The sequence below is a fragment of the Lycorma delicatula genome, chromosome 1 (genome assembly GCF_047948215.1).
Source record: "Lycorma delicatula isolate Av1 chromosome 1, ASM4794821v1, whole genome shotgun sequence".
NCBI classification, from domain to species: domain Eukaryota; kingdom Metazoa; phylum Arthropoda; class Insecta; order Hemiptera; family Fulgoridae; genus Lycorma; species Lycorma delicatula.
The window spans coordinates 146,778,915-146,803,848 of record NC_134455.1 but is presented as its reverse complement, the minus strand read 5'-3'; the positions used below and the strand labels follow the sequence as shown (position 1 = coordinate 146,803,848).

The 24,934-nt window shown below is 34.7% G+C and overlaps 1 protein-coding gene across 1 annotated transcript in view; it reads left to right on the top strand.

Moving 5' to 3' along the window:
• Positions 1-24,934, top strand: part of LOC142323808 (FMRFamide receptor-like) — a 78,689-nt gene that overhangs the window by 44,171 nt on the left and 9,584 nt on the right. Inside the window, exon 2 of the mRNA XM_075364053.1 lies at positions 22,816-23,195. Within this exon, the coding sequence (XP_075220168.1) occupies positions 22,816-23,195 (380 nt within the window). The remainder of the gene's footprint in view (positions 1-22,815; positions 23,196-24,934) is intronic.

The window sequence follows — 24,934 nt, the reverse complement described above, 5'->3', positions numbered from 1 at the left end:
ATACATAATCAGAATGTTCTGTAACATTCAACTATATATTTTTTTTTAATTTTCACACAAGAATACTGAATGTCATAAGTGCGTATTACGTAACAATGTACCTGTTAAACTTATTAATTAATATTATTTATGTGATAGGATATTAAAACTCTGGTTACCGTTAACATAAAACTGTATATTTTGGAAACGTCGGGTATTGCATTAGAATTTCTAAGACCAAAGTCAGATCGTTGGTGAGTGTATAGTTCTATCGAACGCAATGTGAATTTTAATCAGCGGTTTTCAAAACCACGTAAAGACAATTTTTGTGTATCATTAATTTTTATTATTTATAATCGTTGTTACCTCATTAAATTTCTCTTTTCTAAGTACTACTTATCTAAAATAACTTTCTTAATATTATCTTTTAATGAAAATAAAAATCGGAAAAATTTAATTAATTTAGAAATGATTCGTATTGTAATTGATTTCCAACAAATTTAAAATGTGAATTAGCAGGAAACAGTATACGGGAGAAATACAAATAGACTTGCACCGTGTAGACTTAATAATAATAACAACAATAATTTAATAATAAATATTAATATTTAGTAAATATAAATATTATTAATAATAGTATTAACAATTTTAGTGAAGAGATTATTCTTGAACTCTTGAAAAACTTTTATGAATCAATAAAAATTGAAAATTATTCTCCAATTGTAATGCAGTATCTTCGATTAGAAATCGATAAGAATTTGAAATGGAATCTATTTATTAAAAATTGAATATAAAATTAAGGTACATATTATATGATGTAACGACAGTTCGAAGAGAAATGCCTATATTTACACGAAAAATAATGTACCATGCTTTAGCGGAATCACAATTGAGATATGCCCTTAAAACGCAATGCATAAAAGAAGATTTAAACAAGATACTTGATCGATAATTAAAAAATTGTTCAGAGGTCTAGACTTAAAAACATTAAAAGTTATGAAATTTGAGTAACTGACCTTATACACAACAATGTCAAGAAATTATTTCAAATTTAGAATTGTTGCTCAGACACCATGCGATACAAGATCATCTTCTGACTGGCTAAATATGGTCAAGAGATTTAGAACATATTACGGCCATTGCTTGCGTCTTATATAGACTTAACTTATGCGTCTCGTATATTTAACGACATAAGAAGTAAAATTGACACCATCAGAATTAAAATCAGTTTTGTTCAATGTGATATTTGAAAATTTATAACCTTTGCTTAAATCTAAGGATTAAGAAGTGATGAATATTTAAGATTATTGTTTGAATAATATATATATAATAAATAAAAGAAGTATAAATGACAAACGTGTACATAAAATTTAGGCTCGTCAATAAGCTAATTTTAGCTTGATGAGTACCGAAAAAATGTATAATTATTGTGAAATATATAATATCTTAATAAATTGAAATAGAATTGAGAAAAAAAATTGTTATTATTACGATAATAGTTTCATCACCCGCAGTTCTGATGTAAGGAACAATATGAGAATAGAATGAGTCTAAAACTCATTTTTAGCCGGCCTCCATGGCGAGTGTGGTAGCGTCACGGTCTTTCATTCGGAGGTCCTGGGTTCAAATCCCGGTCAGGCATGGCATTTTCATCAATGACATTTTATACATTTAGTTTCGAATCTGCAACATTTTTTATCAGTAAAAGATGATACCGAGACAAACTGTCAGTGCTACCGAATAAATCGTCTCCAGACCTTAAGTATTGAGAACTGAACCGTTCAAAACTCAAAGTGTCTATCAGTATTCAATCAAAAGAGTGAGAAGACAGTACATTCTACAGAACTGCTTTCTCGATTCCAAAGAAAAAATTTCTCTCTTCTTCGCAAGACTTATTTATTTATTATTTATACAAACGCTCTCTGTTATGCAAATCTTCACAACTTTTTCAAAAGCAGAAGTGCAACTACATCAAAAAATTGTAAATCATCATACGTTACGTATAAATAAATCCCTTATAAATTGCAAATCATTGAAAGTATCGCATTAACAATATGATAACGGAATCTCAAAACAATAAAATCGACCGAATCTACACCAACCATTATTTTACTCAAGGGCGCCACTTTTTCAAACCTGATCGTTCTCGTGTTACTGCGGGCAGAAATGAAAAATCAACAAACCGTAACACATTTCTGCGAAGATGATAGTAAATAATTAAAGATATCTTCATGTTATATTTATTCTTAACTTAAAAAGTTTCATTAGCTTAAAAAAGTAATACCTTATTACATCGACAAGATTACTCCCCAAAAATAAAAATGTAATACGATTTATATAATGACTGAAATGTAATAACACAAAATATATTGCAATGCTTAAACGTTTAGATATGCTGTACCCATAATTATAGTTATTTTTATTAATCTTAAATATACTAATGTTACAATTGTAAGCCTAATACGAAGATATTAATAAACTTAACAGTTCCTTGTAGATGCAATACTGAACACAAATAAAGAAGTCACAGTTTTGCTGATTCACCATTAAAAAGACCTATAAATAATCGCATTCAGGTTGTTGTAGAGTAAGAGGAGTGTGAATGAAAATACTAACCTGTCCCTCGGTTATTTTAAAATACAAGTAATCATTTCTTGAAAATCATATTTTTTAGTATCTTTGTTAGAAAGATATTAAATAGTTTTTCTAACAGGAACAAGTATTTTTAGCGTGCTTTTTTTAGCATTCTTCCCTTTTTATCTCCGTTTAATTATAATAAATTTAAAACACGTTTATTGTTTGTTATTTATAGCAACTTAAATCGCTCTGCGTAAGAGCAATATAAACTAAGTAAAATTAGTTTATCTGTATTAATATAGACAAAGTCTTAGTTATAAAATACTCAATACCTCTTCGTAGAAAAATGAAGTTACCTTTTCAAAAATTAACGTATTTAAAAGATTACGATCTATTTTGTGGAAAATAGCAATAATGGTATGTACCCGTAAGTCACCAAATAAGAAGCTGAATTAAATTAGAGAATTAAGCAAATTTTTAATTAAAAAAAAAAAAATTGTGATATAATGTATTGTATAATTGCCATTTATTTAAGAGATTTTTGGATGTATAATTAAAAGACCTATAATGATTAAAGGATGCATAATTAAGTCACGATGTATAAATAAATCAAGTCCGTCGGTGAATGTTTTATTACTACTTATAATTTATTAAAAATTATTTATTACATTATATTTTTAATTTATTTATTATAATTAATGTTTAGATTTTTAATTATTTAAAAATAATTAATAAATTACTGACCATATACCAAAATTTAAGGAAAAAAGTGCATAAGAGAAGGGAAAAGAAAGGATTTATTCGGAATCGGGTCACAGAAATTGAACAGAACTTTAAACGGCAGAATACGAGAAGCTTTTACAAAGCTTTCAAATCAATTCATACTCAGTTCCTAGCCTATGCTTCAAGACGAAAGGGCACTTTAGCGTTGAATAATAAAGAAAATTGCGGAATACTTCAAGAATCTCCTTCACTGTGAAACACCGTCAGTAAAACTAAAGTTCCAAGAGGATGAGCCGTAAAACCCGGAATCTAGCCCCCCTACTAAACAAAAAATATTGGAAACCATTAAATCGCTCAAAAATAATAAAGCTTCGGGAGAAGATGGGGTGGTCGCGGAGTTGTGAAAGTTGGTAGATGAAGACTTTGTACAAAAGATCGGAGGAATATTTCAGAAAATTTGGGAGAGGAAAAAATTCCGGAAGAATGGAAAGCAGCCCTAATACACCCGCTGCATAAGAAAAACTCTAAAATAGTTGTCAAAAACTTTGAGATATTGTTACCAGTAACTTATAAAATACTGTCGAAAATACTACTGAAAAAGGTTAGAACCCCAAATAAATCACAAAATAGGGCAATGCCAAAGAGGCTTTTGAAAAGGACGATCATGTCCTGAACAAATATAAAGTCTGAAATTGATTTAAAAATATTATATGTCCAGGAGCAAACCTATCTTTGTATCTTTCATAGACTTCTACAAAGCTTATGATTCTGTAGACAGAGAAACGCTTTTCCAAACTTTAAGAGAATACGGGTAGACCAGAAAACGTTTTTTCTTTTTTTTTCTTTGGGATTCCCTCACCGGGACAGGTCTTAATGCTCTGCCTCTAATGGGGAACCCCCAAGGGATCCCCCACCGGGACTACGGTCTTACATTCCCTCCCCCAGAGGTGCAGCGAAGGAGTCCCCATCTAATCACTGACGGTGGGACGCCGGAGCGTCCCACTCGTTCTGGACGGGGCTGTCCACCACAGACACCCATCAGCACTGAGCTGACACCGCATCTTCATATCACAGGTGAAGCCTTGCATCCCCTACCCCTGGATGCATGTCCATGCAACCGACAGGCAGGACACCGAGCCTCTCGTTGGCAGTCCTTCCGTAGATGACCCGCCTCACCTCAGGTGAAACAGTGGCCACTACGATCTGGCCCGGTACACAAATTGGCTCTGAGACCTGGCTTCTAGCAGCGAAAACAAAGGTCGTCAAATGAACGTCTCATAACCCTACAAGCCACTTATCCAATACGGATACGTCCATCAGCCAATAATTTATCCGCAAGGATGGGTAGCACAGCCACAGTGACCACTTTCGTCGTACCATAGGCCGGTCGCATGGATATAACTTCGATCAACACTGACTCCCCCGTGATTTACCGAAACTCCGTAATGAACTCATCCTGAGTGGTGAGTACATCCACATTCTTAATAAGGATGTGAACTCTCCTACCACCCCTCCCTGTCAGAGCCGTAGTGGTGCCCTCGACCTTCGCAAAAATATCCTTGTTTATTCGTTCAGCAGCATCACTATCGATCCGGATCCGGATGTGGAGATCCTCACCCTGTCCCTTACACGCGGAGAGAACCCCGACTTCACCTGGCGACACAGCTCCTTTCACTGAGCAGCGGAGGTAAGCGTACGTTTTTCCCTCCGCTTTGACTTTGTCGTCGTCGGCGGGCCTACCGGCCGTTTCCTGCCGACATCCTTCTGCATCGACACTAACAGGTGCACAAAGTGTTTCTTCCCGACCCGTCGACTGAAATATTCAACTGTGCGAAGCAAAAGTTGCCAACTCGCCCCAATAGTCCTGAAAAACACACCGCCCGACTGTGCCCGTCTTTCATCACCTGAGGAACCAACCGGCAGACAATGGAGACCATCTCACAATCCCAAGCCGCCGAATTAATTATTAAGGCACAATTAGTTCGACCAAGGTCAATTTTGGAATTACCGCTGTCCCCGTACAGGTCTCGACCAGATGACTGTACAACAAGAACTTGGCCCGCCGTCAATTTACCCGAATGAGCCAGGTCCCCAATCCATGGTGTTTTACGAAATACCGGAGTGTGATTTGGGTGGTCTACCCCATCCACCAGATCAACTATCCATGTAAATCCAGTACCTTCTTCTACCCCAGCGGTGCCCTCCACCAGGACTGAAAATTGGAAAACATCTTTAAGGTAGCTCCGAAGAACCAGTCTCTCCAGGTCTTCGTCAGCACCATCATCAATCAGTGGACGGTGCTCCGCACCTGACCAGGATGCAATCCGGTCAAGACCCTGGCTGGAGTCTGTGAAGCCATGTCCGTGACAATAAAATATGTCAAATATGTCTGGGTGGCCTCTTCCACCGTACCCGGCCGAGTTAATTGTCCCTCCTGAGTCTACGATTATTTCATTAAGAAAATCTTGAAATATCTTCATCATACGAACAGAGGCATCCATACGTTCGGAATACTCCTTGGTTTGTACTTTTGTGTTCGTATGCTGCCGCACAAGCGAGATTAACTCCCTAACGTGGTTAAACAAAAAAGTCATGTTATTAATAAAACATTTCTTCCGGAGTTTAAGGCTCTTCGCACCACGTGCACTCCTCTTGCCCTACTCCATGCGGAAGTCCTGGGATGACCCACACTTCTCCAATTCAGAGGCCTCCTCTGAGTAGTACAAGGAAGCCCTACCACCAAAAAAAAAAGTTGGACTTTTTTATTTCCTTAGCAACCGGTGTAGAAAGGCACAATCGTTTTCCAGATGTTAACGGAATTCCCTGCCTCACTTCCATATCATCGTCAGACGTTACTAATGCAAAAGGTATGCCACGATAGAATATCAAACAGCAAATTCAGTCTAAATCAACCAGCATAAACTAAGTCCCAGAGGACCTCAGGTCTGGTCCGTCGGGAGCTGAGTATAACCTCTAATCTCCCACTTTGAGCTCCATCTTTGAGGACCGCTCGGATTAGCACTAGGTTGATCGCAACCAACATTTAACTTATTATCCCCTTAATAAGTGCGCACTCCAATTCGACCTACCGCCATGCTAAAGTTAGTAAATCACACCCTGGGAGTAAACTCCCCGGGCACGACCTCCATTGAGACTTAGAAAATCTAACCGAGCATGCCTACTTCTGGCCAGTTCAACTGCCTGGGCGGAGCCCTAGCTACCCGAAATCCTAAACAGGACAAGGTATCCACAAACGCCAACGCAGGTTAGAGAAGCAGCAAACTAGTCAAGTAACAACAGTGGTAGAAACCGCAGGAAAAACTAAACTCTACCAGCTCCACACCATCAAAAATCGAAGATAAAAGACAGATCCACTCTTGTCCGATGCGGAAGCGACTCTGCTAACTGAGTCTTACCACGCTAGAACCCCGCGGTCGAAACTTTATGTTGCCAAAGAAGCGATTTGGCGTCGCAAGAAATAAAACACCTATAGCCCTCCGCATTAGAGAGGAGATGGATCATGATATCACAGAACAGACCACAAAATGACCTGGCAGATCACCCAGCTTTCGATGGGCGTTGTAGAAAACAACCCCGAGACTCACAAGAACAAATTTCCTAACTCTGCGTACAAACACCAAGCGTCAACGAAGGATACTAACTATCCAAGGAATTGAAATACAATTCTACCGAACGTAAGTAACAGCCACAGTCCTTACTGTTGACCGAATGCTTGCACTCTTTGCGCAACCTTTTACAGTTGACGCACGATGGAGCCTCGGCTTTCTGCGGACAGTCGTCGCGCTTGTGACCTTCCTCTCCCTAATGCGCGCAGACCGACGCATACTTACAGAATTTGGCTCTGTGACCCAAAACGACAGCACTTGAAGCACTTTTGTACATCCACGTACTCCTTAACCTTACAGGACGTGAGATCAGCGTACAACATACCCTCAGACACAAACCTCTTAAAAAGACCAGCGCCAAGTTCAAAAACATCGTGATACCGCTGGGCATCACGCTTACCAGTCTTGAAGAGTAGCCTATACTCTCCTGAATTCAGCCTCATCCATTTCGGTGTTCTGCTCCCTGACGAGACACAGAACCTCCTCATCGGATAGCCGCCGATCAATGTCGTAGACAATGACCCGGGGCCTACGCCTTCGCTTCGGGTCGACCTTAACCTCGAGCTTCTTTACCTCAGGAGACTCCGAGCTGACTTGGACTGTCTCCTTGTCATTCACAACCACTACCAGACCCTTGCTGGTCTCTTTACTTTCCCTGATTTTTGCGGTCTCTACGAAGAGCGACCTGGAAATCCTCCTTGAGTTGTCTACTAGTCTTAGTAGACCCGTCAGGATTGTTCACGAAAATAACCTCGGGCTGCTTCGAGGCTTGACTAGCCTCACGCTTGTCACTAACAAAATCAGCGTAACGCTTCTGCTGTCTCGGAGCAGGCGTCGGGACCTGAACTACCCTGACCTCCGCGGGCTTGGAGGCCAACTTCTCAAGACCATCTGCCAAAGCAGACAGAAGCTTAACCTTAACCTGCCGTAAACGTGGCAATATTCTGCTCCTCGCTTCCGTGCTGACGCTTCGGGGACCTTCGACAAAGTCTAGAAGGTTATTTATGCTCTGATGAGCCGCTGCCAGCATCGCATACGAGCTGCCAGGTTTGCCATGAGCAGCCAAAAAATCATCGACCAACGGGTCTAACTTTCCGGGTGGGAATCACTTCATCTACCTCCGAGAGCTCACTCTCCGAACACGAGGGGAACGGTGAAATTTCCGCTCTCCTCTTCCGCCCAGGCCTAACTACCAGCTGGTCCTCTAACATAGCCAGAGTTACCCTAGCCTCGCCAGCTTGGGGTCGAGACATGCTCGCTGTCTTCCTTCCTACAAAAACTTTGGGCAAACCCACAAATGTGACTACTGCCCGCAGCGAGCCGCGGACAGCTGGGGACCTTCTTTATTACCGTGTCACTCTTTGTACCTCTTGTCCGCTACTGGATCGATTTGGTACAATACGTTAAACGTACGGCACGAAACCACAGATTACGGCTCCCGCTCTGAAAAGAGCGCAAGTTGGATTAGGGACGTCAGACCTTACTGGAAGAGGCGGGAAGTTTTCCTCAAGACCGCTACCAACTGCGAAACCCGCAGCGGCTAAAACCGGCGAAGCGACGGCCTGTCCCCGCCGCTGAGCCGATGTATCCTTTCTTCTTGGTTTCTCTGCGTCCTTCCATCAGTCACTCACGCCGAAATTCCGCAATCTCCATTTCCGTCGCATTATCGGTCCCGCTGCTGTCCAACGGAAACTCATGCACCAAAACCCGAGAAGCCCCCTGCTTCCGGACCGTCTTCCCGCAACGGGAGTAAAATCCCCTCCGATAGGTTTGGACGCGCCCCCGGAACGATCTGACTCGGTCATAATCTAACACCAACAAAAAATAAATTAAAGAAAAGAATCTAAAATGAAATAAAACTAACAAACGAATGTAAACAAACTGTGTAATTAATACTAATCAAGTCCTTGGTTACCGTAGGCAAACACCAGGAAATTAAATTTAAAACAAATAAAACGACTAACAGTAATATAAAACAATAAAAGTAACTCAAAAACGGAAAAAACAACTAAATTATAATACAAAACCGTAAGGAAAACGGCAGACGTACGGAGCGGGGCAAAACACGTCCGAAAGCATCGACAGTTTACATAATCTCGACCAGAAAACTTTGAACCTCATTAAACTCATTCTCACAAGCACAGTCTCTTTATGGGAGAAATAAGCGAACCTTTTCTAATCAAAGCAGTTTAGACAGTGTGACGGATTATCACCAATTTTGTTTAACTTGGTTTTGGATAAAACAATGAAAAACTTTTGCCAGATGTGAAAAAGGTGCGAAAATTGGATCTAAAAATCGAAATGTCAAAATAAGATGTACAGCTTTCACCTGGCTCTTTTAATTGAATCGAAAGAAAAAACAGTAGCACAAATAGACAAATAGAACAGTTAAAAGAAATAGTCCAGAAAGCAGGCCTACAGGTATCCTTAACAAAACGGAAATCATGACAAACATAAAATCATTCACACAAAAGAGAATAGACTAAGTACGGAAAGATAAAAGACACCAACCACTTTAAATACTTAGGAGAGATTATAAGCAGGACAGGAATAGATAAAAAATCAATTGAAGATAGATAATAAAAAATTGGAGAAGCTTAGATTTATTACTAAAGACATCTACGAATAAGAATAATCTCTCCAAAGCCGCGAAACTGAGCCATTATACAACTGTAGTAAGACCAGTAATCCTGCACGGGACTAAAACATTACACCTAACTAATCTTGAAAAATTTCTCTGGATCGAAGGAAACATATTAAGGCGTATCCATAGACCGAGAGTAACAGAGGAAGGATACAGACTGAAATTTAACAAGGAACTCTACCAAAATCATAAGACCTAGAAACAGCGGTAAGGAAGAGGTTAAATTTCTTGAGACATGATCAGGATGAATCCAGACAGGCTAAATAAACAAATCTTTGACAAACTGTAGAACATGAAAAGTAAGTCCAACTACCTTAAACAGATGAAAGAGGACCTCCTAAGGATTGGCTTGAAAGAAGAAGACTGTTACGATAAGAATAATTTGCAATGCAAACGTTCTTGTGACAGCAAAAACCAAAACCCGGAAGGAAGCGGACATATGAGGTAAAGCGAAGCCATTTAGAAAAAATGAGAAACGTATGGATAACAAGACATAAGTGGTATTTGTGTGGTCCTAAGTCGGCCTATTCACATAAAAAAAAGTTAATTAATAGAATAGAATATAAATAAGATTATATCGACATAAAAAAAATATTAATAGAGTAAAAAACTATAATAAGAAAAACCTTAAAACTAAATAAAGCAATACCTGTACTGATCGTTAAAGGCAATACAAAAATAAACATGTAAAAAAATTATTTAATTCAAAATCATCGGAAAAAAATAATTAAGGAATTAAAAACTATCCAATCGATTAAGTTTCTGTCTGTAATAAAAATTATTCTTAATAAAATCCATAAAATTCTTAATCAACGCATAATTAACGCATTCTTAATCGACGCATAAAATTAATTTAAGTAAACAATAACGTTAAACGTTTATAAACATTATAAAGATAACAGACTGATAACACCTAATAAGTTTCATTAAAGCCGTGATATAATGTCTAATAATAAAATAATAAATAAATGTCTAATAATTTAATATATATTAATTAATATCTCCCTCAAAAGTAATCACATTAAAAAAAAATCGACCACTTTACTGTCGATATGTTAAGTACCATAATGGTAATTGTTAATTTAATATATTTTATTAATGAATTAAAATACTTTTAAAAAGGAATTGACGTAAAAACAGATCGTTTCCGTGTAAAAATCTGTATTTTAATGAACCTGTTAAAGAAATTCTTAAGATAATAGAAAACCGGTTAAAAAAGAACAACAAAACACACATCGGATTAGAAAATGTACATTGGATGCATTTTACATAAAGATTATTTTAAATTCTGCAAATAATTTTATCGGCAAGTTTGATGAAAATTCATTAACGTGTTATATTTCTGAAAGATTTTTATGAAGTTCATATAAAATAGTAAATAAACGTTTAAACAAATTTGATAATTGTTATACTAGTTACGTAGATGATTGTTTTTTTTTCTTTTGTTTACACAGAAAAATAAATGTAAAGTTAATTTTTTGGTCGTTAATATTGAAAAAGTATTCGTAGATTGATATTTAAAATACTTACAAGGTCATCCAGATCTGCTTTATTTAGCGACATGCTTGTTTATTCGCTTGTCCGCAAGTTTTTCTTTTTCAGTGGCTTTACCTTCAATTCTTTATACCGGTGAGACACTAGCAATTAGCATAAAACATTGATTTCAGGTTGTGTATTAAAATCAATCTTTGTTATCTTTTAACCGAAATATAATTAGAAAATGACTCGTAATCTAAACACAGTTTATTGCGTCGGTTATTTTACGAAGTAGAAGACATATTGTGACAGGGCCTGAAAGACGAGTTCCTCCGTCTCTTTAGTTCGTCTTAGTAAATAAAAGTAATCTAATCGCATTTTGTAAGACGATCTACGACTCATATGAAGTCTTATATTGTTGTAACTCGGTGCTATATAATTAATTCTACATACACGGGAAATATGATACTACAAAAAAAAAATCTGTAAATAGTATTAATTTTTAAATCTGATAATAAATAAATAATTAACGACATAATCTCATTGAAAACCGAAGGCTACTAGTTTATAGATTATTATTAAACAGATTACGGTGTAGTTTACAAAGAATATCGGTTTCCTTTTTATTATTGTTAATGAGCCTATTATAAGGAGCTGCTTCCTTGAATCCAAAGCTTTAACCGCTCTCTAGGCGAGATTCTGTTAATTCCGTGCAAAATTTCCAAAATTAAATTTAAAACATAATGTAACACAGCTCTTTTTAAGTAATACCTTATATAAGTTATGTCAAACTTAAGTTTCATTTAGAGCACTTCTACCAGTTACGAGAAAGAGAATAAGAAGTAACTCGTCTCCCAAAGTAAGTGTTGAAAAAACGGTTAGAAAAAGTAGAGTCGAAAATATGGGGAAGATGATCAGGAGGATATTCTAAAGCGATTAAATGCCGGATTGGTTTAAAAAGCAACTAGTAAAAAACTTAGAAACTAGAGAAGATATTACAAACTTAACCTAAAACCTTGGTCAGATGTTTAAAAAGGTAGAAAATTTTAAAAAGGGAACATCAGATTAAAAGTAGGAAACTGTGCATTTGAAAAGAAGTGTCAAGAATTAGATAAGAAGATAGAATTTAAATTTTCGGTGGGTGAAATGTAACACTAAGTCATATACAAGACTGGTCAAATAAGTGGAATCAAAGAGTTGCGTGAAAGAGTTTTAGCTTGTTTATCAGCAAGGGCTACAAAACAAAAAATTCAGCGCATATCGATCGGTCTGTTAAAATAAAAAGTTTGGCAGGAGGCGCATGTAGAACAAATGATTAAAACCTTAAAGGGACAGGAATTACGATCCGTTAGGGCCAACCGGCAGCCGGCAGAGATACGTTTTGAAGCAGATAAGTTACTGATATTAAGAAGAGAGGTACAGAAAGATATTCCTATGAAAAAAAATAATTTAAAACTAATATTAAGTTTATACGATCAGAAGAAAGGAAAGGGTTTGAAATACGCTATAAGTTGAATGTGCTCTCCAAAACTGCCTTAATTAATAGGAATGAAAAGGAATCAGGCGGATGGGTTTGAAGAGACGAAGAAAAAATGAAAGAAAGTGCGAAACCAGGACCCGGTGAAGAACAACTCTGAGATAGGCCGGCCTGTGAGGTTAATTCCTTGATATAATAGTTAAGAAACGAATAGTCAACACCAGTAATATTTCCAATGTGTATTCTAATTTAGCGGGATTAAATAATAAATTGACTGCTTTGTCTGCATTCGTTAAAACATTTTCTGTGTTTTTTGTCATATAGTTTTATAAATGTAAAGCTAACTTGCAATTCTATAATGAGTACAAACTACATCGGTATATGCGGACAAACAAAGTAGCTTTTGGAGAGTTAGTGGTTATACGAAAAGGAAATTTCCTGGTCTAGATGTAGGTTTTAAGAACGTTTAAGTAATTTAATTTTAGAAAATTTATAGTTTTATTTAATTGCCCAGAATATCCCTAAATGTAAGTAACTGGAATCAGATTTTGAAAAATTAATAGCGTTCGTCAAAGATTTTGACAAAAATAAAGAATTTATTTTAATAGGTGACATTTTGATGCTCCCACTGGTAATTTGCACTCTAACAAATTTAACAATAAACAACTGTTTATGTGCAGCCGACAGATCCAAATACGCTAAACTTTATGGTTACGGCATTGAAATTCTTGAACTGTGTGAGGAGAATTTTTTATTATTTTTAACGGGAGATCAAAGGTGATAAATACGACGAGTATTTAACTTACATGGCTGCCGAAGGGAAATATGTTATTAATCACGGGAAAGCGAGCGATGACGGGAATATTTAATTTAAATTTAATGCGCGTCGTTCATGTGCGGTGACGGATTTTTTCAAATGCTTTTAAAGTAAGCTTGAATATAGGTCTAGAAAGGGATATGATAATGACATTATAATAATATTATTACCGAAGCTTATCTGGAATGAGGAAATAAAGGTGAACTCAGAAGAGAAATAATAAAAAAAAAATTTTTATGAAATTTCTTTTGTAATAAAAATTTGGTAACTTGATATTTACAACACTGGAGATTCAATACCTCAAATTATTAAGTTAATTAAGATTTCGGTGGGTGGAGAAGAGTACAGATAATAAAATAATGGACAATATAGAAAAGAGAAAAGGTTCGATAAGAGATGTAAAATGATGAGAAAAAATCTTTTAAATTGATGAATTTTTACAGCAAAACCGATGCAGTAACTATAAATAAATCGTATATGGATTCTAAACAGGTTTATAAGTATCTATGATTAGTGAACAAAAGACACTATTATAATAAAATGGGAAGTATAGGAAACGGAAAAGATACTAGGTTTCTGGATGTGTGTAAGTGAATGGCGGGAATTCTAAAATAAGCCCAAATATCAGGATAGAAGATTGGATTCAACCCAACACTTAAAACGATTCTTAAATTTCGAAATAGCTGAAAGTAGTTTAAAACATGCAGTCGGCCTCCATGGTGCGAGTGATAGTGTCTCGGCCTTTCATCCGGAGGTCCTGGGTTCGAATCCCGGTCAGGCATGGCATTTTCACACGCTAAAAAGTTGTCATTTCATCTCATCCTCCGTATATAGAAGATGATTATATAAAGTATTTAAATTGGAGAAAATAATTAAGGAGTAAAAAAGGCAAGCAATAATATGTAAAATCCATACGGCACCCCTGTATTCGAAAGGTTGCCGTATGGATTTTACAAGAATGCTCCAATTAACTTATTAAATAAAACACGGGTATTGTTTAGTAACACGTGGGAGGATGGCATGATACCGAGAACCTTTAGAAAATCTATCCGTTTCCGATATATAAGAAAGGTGACATCGGTGATGTCGGTAATTGTAAAAGAATCTTGCCACAGGATATCGTCAAGTTTTTCACCGGAGTACTTTCTGCAAGTTGAAGGTGTGAAAATCAGTTAAAAGCAAGTCAAAATCAGTTTAAAAGTCACTTTTAAACCTGGTTACACAGCAGTCGATAATGTATTCAGTTTTTTTATATAATTAAGCCAAAATTACATAAAAATAAGAGAATTTATCTGGGATTTTTTTGTAGATTCCGAAGCGACCTTTGATAGAGTGTATAAAATAGTCTCTTATAAAAATTCTCAAAGTATGATTTGTCTACAAAATTCTTAATAATAAATAATAGTGTCTTTATGAGGAAACCCGATGAGCGGTGTGTATCCAGAAAGAAGTTTCAAATTCTTTTGAAGTAAAATAGGAATATATTTAATATATATATTTTTATATATTTAATTTTTATTTTTTTTTATTTTATTGATATAGAAGAGATGTAGGAAGGAAGTATAAAACTTAATTGGGAGCTTATAAAAATATTTATATACGCCAATGATTATAGTGTTTGTTGCTCGTCCCGGGTCTGGGATCACTTCAGCGTATGGTTTTAAGCCTGGAAAGTACTGTGAGATATGGAGCCTAAAACTTAATCTAAAAATAAAATAAAAATTAATGATTTAAAAAAAAAATTGAAACAGATTTTTAATAAATTCAAAGATAGTATTACAAAGCTGAAAGAAATCAAGTTGTTCGTGGTTATCTATACTTGGGCGTAAAACTAAGTTCATCATCGCCTTTTAAAAACCAACTAAAGAACAAAGTGGTGCGTACAAAGTATGCGATAGATCAGCGAAAAGAATATTTAATGCTACTTCTGTTATGACCGACAGTTTGTTACGCGGGATCCGTACGGGTGACACACTATCTATGAAAATGTAGAAAAGATGCTGAACTTTTTTGTTAAGCGACTATTCCTTCAGAATATGCCAGATTATATTTTATAATCGGAAGGAAAACTGCAACCCATGCTTATCTACAGATTAGGGTTACATCTGAATTATTTACAGAAGATATTGAATGTCGGTATAACAGGTCGACTACTTCTTTGTAAATATTTCTATCGGGAAAAATATTGTTATACAGAATTAACACAATTCTGCCGAAAATGAAGAGGAACTCATGTGTAGATATTAAAAATGTTAGTTGTCGAGTTACATGGGCGATTATCGCAGGAAATTGAACAGGACCGTTTCAACAAACCTACTGCTGCAGCATGAATGTAGGAATTTCATCCCCTTTTTAAGAACCTTTTTAAGCTCGGACTGTAGCTTATTTGAAGGAGAAATCAATTTAACTCGATGAGCTTAATTTTTGTGCGAGAGTTGAGCTACTGAATTTCAATTATCAGAGATTGAGAAACGACAGAATACTTGTTTACGAAATGTGCAACTTAAATCTATCACATGATACATTCAATTTCGTTGCAGCCCGTCCAATTATTTAGGAATTTAGGACTAGTCGTTTAGTTAAGTATAACGAGGTAGACGGCTGATTTATAAAATAACCGCAATCGAACTGCGTCAATCGGCTTTCCTAAAGTAGCATTAAAATACAGAAATTTCCTCATGGAAGAACGTAACTTAACTCTTCTTCATTTATTATTTTTTTCTTTTTTACGATGCAGCTTTTAATTAATTATTTCAAGTTATTATTATGAAATTATTAATTATTATTAAATAAATTATAATGAAATAAAAAATTACGATCGTTATAATTACAATTATAAATTATGTAATCGACTGTAATACTATTATAAAAATTATTATTTTATTACCGTTTAGTTTCAGCTGTAATTATTATCAAGATACAGTTATTAAATTTAATTTAAATTTATAATAAGAAGGTTAGTGCACTGAAAGTGTGAACTTTATAACTGGCGACCTGAAAAACGGTTGTAGGCCATCGTCTAAGATGTTTCATATCGTGTTAACTATGAATTTAAAATTTATGTAAAAGTCTAAATATTTATCTATATATCTAAATATTAATCTGTAGTTATTTATTAAAAGGCTAAAATCTGTCTTACAGTTTTACGCTTTTTGGAAGTAAATATTTTCATTTATCTATCTATTTTCGAAAACGAATGCCAAAAATGCAATATACTTCCTGAACCATGATAGTCAGAGGCTGTCATCTTTCAAATATTATTATTATAGATTCGAAAATAATCTTTATTATTATGTAATAGATAAAATTAGCAGCCAGATTAAGGCTCCAAGCGCCTTAATGGCGAACAAGAACTTGCTGGCATTCAACGGCCTAGACGTGGCAGCGAAGAATTGCTGTCTTTGACGAGATAAATTAATTATTGATAGTCATATATGTTTTAGTAGTTGACGGGGTGCGCCTACCCATTTTAGTGATATATGACAAGTGGGCGATGTGACACGCAAGCGAGTGTTGTATGGTACCACGCATATTCCGTTCACGCTTTTAGGTTAGCTCTAGGTGGTAGTTAGGGCACTGGTAAAACAAATGTAAAAATAAACATAAAAGGACAGAATAAGAAATATATATTTTTATCAGTCGTATAACTTCATTTCTATTAATTTCTTAATTAATTTTTTAGTTTTACGAGTAAAACTTGCAACACACGATGGCAACACGCAAGATTTTCAGAAAGTCAGTAGCTGAAATAATTATTTATTTTAAAAGCGATATTTCTTTAAATAAATAAAAAATTCTGATGTGGTCACCACACGATTTCCTTGTACGCCTATTAAATTATATAATATCTGAATACTTGATTCACGGGCCAAGGAAAAGGCAATTTCAAGAAACTTCAGACAATGATGATGTAAATAACATTCCCAGAACTGGAAATAGCAGTTACGTTTACATACCTTCGCCAATGCCATTTGCAGACAAACGTTACGATGGGTTTGATCGCTGGCCACAGTCGGTTTGTCGGCTAGAACGGTGTACGAGCCGATGTAGCATCCGTTGTGAAAAATGTGATGTATATTTATTTATGTTTAAACAAACAATCAAACTGCTTCAAAAAGATTCATGTCAAAGTTTAACGTAATAGTTAAGTTATCCTACACATGAAAAATTAATATTTAAGTAGTAAGGTATTTTTTATTTTTTTATTTATTTATGTAGTTTCTTTTTTACTGGCAAATTACATTATAGTGAAAAATGTCTGAATTCTCATTCAACAGAAATACTTTCTTAGAGATATTCATTCTATTAAAGTTGTATTATTATTTTTTAATTGCAATTTGATGCTATGTTTACTTTACTATTATTTTATTTGCGTTTTATTTTTTTATAGTGTAATATGTTACTAAACTAATATTACATTGTGAAATAGATTGTCCAATAATAATAATTTAAAAACCTAAAATATTTGTTTTTATTTGTACATACAAACAAATAATTGCCAAGACCTTTTTATGGGTTATAAGAAACTCCCAAATGTCACAATTGCGCTACACTCACAATTGTACCAGATAAGTGTTTACTCCCAGGTGTCACAGTTGTGATAGGGTCTAAATAACAAATCCTTAAGGAAATTTTTTAAAAACAACATGTATAACATATTACTGCACCCTACGTATGCAAATTGCAAAAGGAAATAAAAAACCAAATTCAATTTGATCAACAGCATCGAAAGGGATAAGCGCGTATTAAACCACTACCCAGTTCACTACTCTACGTAACCTCATATTTTTTTAACCTTAAATTGAGTGTAACTCAAGAACGATGAAATTTATCTAGCAGTTTTGAAGATCTTCGAGCCACAAAATTTTATACGTAAGCCTTTTTTTCTTGTTTAGCCTCCGGGAATTACCGTACACGTGTTACTTCAGAGGAAGAATAGGATGATATATGTATGAGTGTAATTAAAGTGTAGTCTTGAACAGTCTCAGTGCGACCATTCCTGAGATGTGTGGTAATTGAAACCCAACCACCAAAGATCACCGGTATCCACGATCTAATATTCAAATCCGTGTAAAAATAACTGGCTTTACTAGGGCTAGAATGCTGGAACTGTCGACTTCCAAATCAGCTGATTTGGGACGACGCGTTCACCATTAGACCAAGCCGGTGGGTTTATAAGTAAGCCTCTCTCTTTTTTCCTGTTTAGCCTCCGGTAACTACCGTTTAGATAATTATTCAGAGGATGAATGAGGATGATATGTATGACTGTAAATGAAGTGTAGTCTTGTACATTCTCAGTTCGACCATTCCTGAGATGTGTGGTAATTGAAACCCAACCACCAAAGATCACCGGTATCCACGATCTAATATTCAAATCCGTGTAAAAATAACTGGCTTTACTAGGACTTGAACGCTGTAACTCTCGACTTTCCAAATCAGCTGATTTGGGAAGACGCGTTAACCACTAGACCAAACCGATGGATTGATAAGTAAGCCTGTAAATAAATAAGTAAACCCCATAACAAATGAACGGTATTTTTGTACTCCTCATAACTTAAAAACGTAAAGAAGATTCATTTTCATCTCCCACTCCCACCATGCGACCGAAAGTAATACCGTACTTTTCATCGAAAAATCGGCAAAAAGAAAAACAAAATTAAGTACACTAAATCGCAGTTATAGAAATAATTACTTTTTTTTTTGTCTTCATTAATTTGACTGGCTTGATGCAGCTCTCCAAGATTCCCTATATAGTGTTAATCGTTTAATCCCTAACAATTTGTTCTACATATTCTAAACGTTGCCTGCCTGCACAATTTTTTTCCTTCTACCTGGCCCTCCAATATTAAAGCGGCTATTCCAGGATTCCTTTAACTATATTTTTCCAAATGCTTCTTTCTTCATCGATTTGCCGCAATACCGTTTCATTTGTCACTTAATCCACCCATCTCATTTTTAACATTCTCCTATAGCACCACATTTCAAAAGCTTCTAATCTTTTCTTCTCAGGTACTCCGATCGTCCAAGTTACGCTTCCATATAAAGCTACGCCCCAAACATATACTTTTAAAAATATTTTCCTGACGTTTAAATTAATTTTTTATGTAAACAAATTATATTTCTGACTGAAGGCTCGTTTCGCCTGTGCTATTCGGCATTTTATATCGCTCCTGCTTCGTCCAACTTTAGTAATTCTACTTCCCAAATAACAAAATTCTTCTACGTCCATAATCTTTTCTCTTCCTCTTTTTACATTCAATGGTCCTTCTTCGTTATTTCTACTTCATTTCATTACTTTCGTTTTGTTCTTGTTTATTTTCATCCGGTAGTTCTTGCGTAGGACTTCATCCATGCCGTACATTGTTTCTTCTAAATATTTTTTACTCTCAGCAAGAATTACTATATCAGCAAATCATAGCAACTTTATCTTTTCACCTTGTACTGTTACTCCGTATCTAAATTGTTCTTTAACTGCTAGTTCTATGTAAAGATTAAAAAGTAACGGAGATAGGGAACATCCTTGTCGGACTCCCCTTTTTATTACGGCTTCTTTCTTATGATCTTCAATTATTACTGTTGCTGTTATGTTAGCAATCGTTCTTCTATCTCTGTACTTGAACCCTAATTTTTTTAAAACGCTGAAGATTTTATTCCAGTCTATGTTACCAAATGCTTTTTGTAGGTTTATAAATGCCAAGTATGTTGATTTGATTTTCTTTAATCTTCCTTATACTATTAATCTGAGTGCTAAAATTGCTTCCCTTGTCCCTATAGTTTTCCTGAAACCAAATTGATCTTCACCTAATGCTTCTTCCACTCTCCTCTCAATTCTTCTGTACAGAATTCTAGTTAACATTTTTGATGCATTACTAATTAAGCTAATTGTTCTGTATTCTTCACATTTATCTGCTACTGCTTTCCTTGGTATCATGCCTATAACACTCTTTTTGAAGTCTGATGGAACTTCCCCTTTTTTTTATTACACACCAGTTTGTATAATCTATCAATCTCTTCCTCACCTGCACTGTGCAGTAACTCTACAGTATTCCGTCTATTCCAGGAGCCTCTATAACATCATTTTCTAATTCATTTCCTCCGAATAACTCTTCTTCAATATATTCCACCCATCTATCTACTTTACGTTTTACATATTGGTGTACCATCTTTGTTTAACACATTATTAGATTTTAATTTATGTACCCCAAATTTTCCTTAACTTTCTTCTATGCTCCGTCTATTTTACCAATGTTCATTTCTCTTTCCACTTCTGAACACTTTTCTTTAATCCACTCTTCTTTTGCTAGTTTGCACTCCCTGTTTATAGCATTTCTTAATTGTCGGTAGTTCCTTTTACTTTCTTCATCACTAGCATTCTTATATTTTCTACGTTCATCCATCAGCTGCAATATATCGTCTGAAACCCAAGGTTTTCTACCAGTTCTCTTTGTTCCGCCTAAGTTCGCTTCTGCTGATTTAATATTTTCCTTTTTAACATTCTCCCATTCTTCTTCTACATTTTCTACCTTATCTTTTTTACTCAGACCTCTTGTGATGTCCTCCTCAGAAATCTTCTTTACCTCCTCTTCCTCAAGCTTCTCTAAATTCCACTGATTCATCTGATAACTTTTCTTCAGTTTTTTAAACCCTAATCTAGATTTTATTATCACTAAATTATGGTCGCTATCAATGTCTGCTCCAGGATAAGCTTTGTAGTCGACAATTTGATTTCTAAATCTTTGCTTAACCATGATATAATCTATCTGATACCTTGCAGTATCACCTGGCTTTTTCCACGTGTGTATTCTTCTATTATGATTTTTAAACTGGATGTTGGCAATTACTAAATTATCTTCGTGCAAAACTCTATAAGTCAATTACCTCTTCCATTCCTTTTGCCCAGCCCGTATTCACCTACTATATTTCCTTCCTTGCCTTTTCCAATGCTTACATTCCAATCTCCAACTATTATTAAATTTTCATTCCCTTTTATGTGTTTAATTGCTTTGTCAATTTCTTCGTATACAATCTCTACCTTATGTGCGCTTGTAGGCATATAGATGTTAACAATCATTGTCGGTATAGGTTTTGATTTTATCCTTATTACAATGATTCTATCGCTACGCATTTTGAAGTACTCTATTCTCTTCCCTACCTTCTTGTTCATTACGAAACCTACTCCTGCCTGCTCATTATTTGAAGCTGAGTTAATTATTTTAAAATCACCTGACCAAAAGTCATTTTCCTCTTCTCACCAAACCTCGCTAATTCCTACTGCATCTACATTTATCCTATCCATTTCCCTCTTTAAATTTTCTAACCTACCAACCTTTTTTAGACTTCTAACATTCCATGTTCTGACTCGTAGAATGTTATTTTTTAACTTTCTGGTTACCCTTTCCTTAGTACTCCCCAACCGGAGATCCAAACAGGGGACTAGTTTACCTCAAGGAAAGTCCCTCCATCTTTGTTTATGAAAATGCAGAGAGCTACATTTTCTTGGAAAAAAAGCAGCTGTAGTTTTCCATTGCTTTCAGCTGTGCAGTACTCAGACCTATGACCTATGCCCTTAACAACTACTGAAAGAGCTTCTGCCCTCTTTCAGGATTCATTCCTTAGTCTGGCTCGCAACAGATACCTCTTCGATATGGTTGCACCTTCGGTCCAGCTACTCTGTATCATTGAGTACTCAAGCCCCCTCACCATCGGCAAGGTCTCATGATTCACAGAGGGAGATAATTACAATAAAATAATGATAAAAACATAATTTTTGATTTTGAAATATTATATTGTAATTAATTAACATAAACTAATGAGTTAATTAGCCTAATTTAATTTTTTCTCGATAGTTTACAATTTCAAGTTAATCTAGACTCAAAATAACGTACTTACTAAAAGTACAAGATTAATAAATAGCCTAAGCACAAGCATATTGTTAACAAATTTAGTATAACGATTTACAGAAATGTGACTGGATATTACCTGAAAGCTTGCTAGAGATAGGAATCTAACTTTCATCAATTTTTTACCGACAAACAAGATCAGCTTAAAAAAGTTTTTTCATCCACATCAGTAAAATGTAAAAACAAAAGAAAATTATGCATTAATTGCATACTATCTAATACCCATTCCATCTCCCACATTTAGCTCCTTATTCCATTAAGAAAATATATCTAAATCTTATGTTATTTGCCTCTGCCTCTTGGACTGAGCATCCCTAATGTACTTAAATTAATCATGCAAAATATATATATATATATATTATGAACTCAAAAATACATACATAGTCTGAGCATAAAATTACAAAACTGATTGTTAAGTGATAATTAAAACTTCTTTAAAATTACAAGTATTAACAATAAAACTGCAGCAGTATAAATATTTTCATTAATAATATTACACCATTTCCTTGAGATTAACTTTAATTTATGCCTACAACTACCATATAACAATCACAACCAGCTAATCGCTAATCGCTCATCTTTTTTTCTGTTTGCAGGTGCAGTTTCAGTATGGTTAACAGTGTCATTTACAGTCGAAAGATATATTGCAGTGTGCCATCCATTACGAGGCAAAGTTCTTTGTACAGAAAAGCGTGCTAGAAGAGTAATTGCTTTTGTGTTCATTTTTTGTATTATAACTACAGCAACTACTCCGTTCGAGTATAATGTCCACAAAGAACTTAATTCTGGAACAAATAAAACTGTTATAAACCTTTTAAATACTGAATTATCACTAAATAAAATTTATCAATCAGTGTTTTATACATATTGTGCAGCTGCGTTTGTCTTCATACCTCTTTTATTGCTTGGATTTCTCAACTTTATACTGATTAAAGCTGTGCGTCGCAGCAGGAAACAGAGATGTGACCTTACAGAGGTAGTAAATTCTGTTTTAAATTACAGTTCCAATTTATGAGTTAATATTTTGTACATGTTTTCAGTTTCTACAAAATGATCTATCTTCAAAGGTTGATTTCAAGTTATGTGTAGTGCAACGTGTAAACCTAATGTTTATAGTTCCTTCTCCTGACACTGCTGTACTATCGTAATACTTATAGACAAGTTTTACTCCAGCCTACAGTTCACTGCACAATATGAACACAATAAATCATTTGATCTCAACATGTATTTGCTATATCATATATTTTTATTATTTTAACTGGATAGATTTACATATTTATATCACTGTTCCTCTTAACAGATTTTCTGTTTACATATCCTTTTATTAACTAATCTATGACACTGATAAGTGTCAAGGAATAAGTGCCAAGGATTTGCTCAACCTCTTATGTGTCTAGGTTGATTGGTTATTTGCTTAACAAATACCAATCAACCTAGACTTCTTCTTAAAGAATTATTCGGGCAATGATTTTCTTCAAAGATTTAAAATCTCTCCATTTTGAATTCAGCCACTTAACTAACAATGACATTATGTTACATAAAGCACATTTTGAAATCCTAATATTATTTCATTTTTTGAAATCAAAAAAGTAATTTTTAAATATAATTCCAAAAATTAAGTTATTTCCTTTAAAAAATTTCCCAAAGAAGAAAATACTTTGAAATAGGGCCCATTTCCCATTCATCTACCAATCATTTGGTTTTTGACCCGAAAAATTTGAATAAAACAGATTCTAGAACTGTATTTATTGTAATGTTTGAGAAAATTATTGTAAAATACAAAAATCTGGTATTACAAAACACACTTTTTCAGGTTTGTCGTATAATAACTTAATTAAATTGTGAGTAAATAAATAAAGTTTTGCAAAAAAATGTGTACAGAACTTAATTGTGAGAAATTTACATTAACAGAAGTTTAAGTTCAAGTTTAAGTTTCTCTATCATTCCGTTTGATAGGACCGCTAGCAAAGCCTTCTGTGTTTTACAGTTCGTTAAATGTGAATCTGTAGTTATACTGTTCAACCTGCGTTCCGTAGAAAGTTTCATTGTGAACCTCCAAATGACAATAACGTTTGTTGATGGCTTAATCAGTTTGAAATATCTAGATGCCTGTGTACAAAAAAGAGTACAGGACGACCAAGGGTCAGCCGACAAACAGCAGAACCATTGATTACAACGCTAATGCGTCTATGCTGTTTACAGTTGTTTGAAACCTACCGACTACGCTTTACTTTGAAACCTACCGACTACGCTTTGTGTGCCAACTTCACAATGAAAATGTTACAGCATGAAGATAACGACAACTTTCTTGATAATTTTGTTTTAATGATGAGTTATTTCATTTCAGTAGAAAAATTCACACCAAAATAAATGTCCGTATAACGTGTGCTGCGTGACGAAAGGTACTCTCACAATTTTATTTCCTTTTATTCATGATTTATTACTATAGGTGGAAGTTAAGAGATATTTAAATAGCTTTAAAACCCATAAACTCTTGTTTGTACACTCTATTATTAGTATTTTAATATATATTTTTTTTTTAATTTATTATATTATATTATATTTATATTATATTTATTTTAATATATATTTATATTAAAAGAAAAGTAAGTTGTGCTCATCTGAAAGGATGAGCACATCCTTCCACATAATACATGAATAACCTTCATGTATTATTTTGAGTTCTTTCCTATTATTTACTGATTTATATTATAA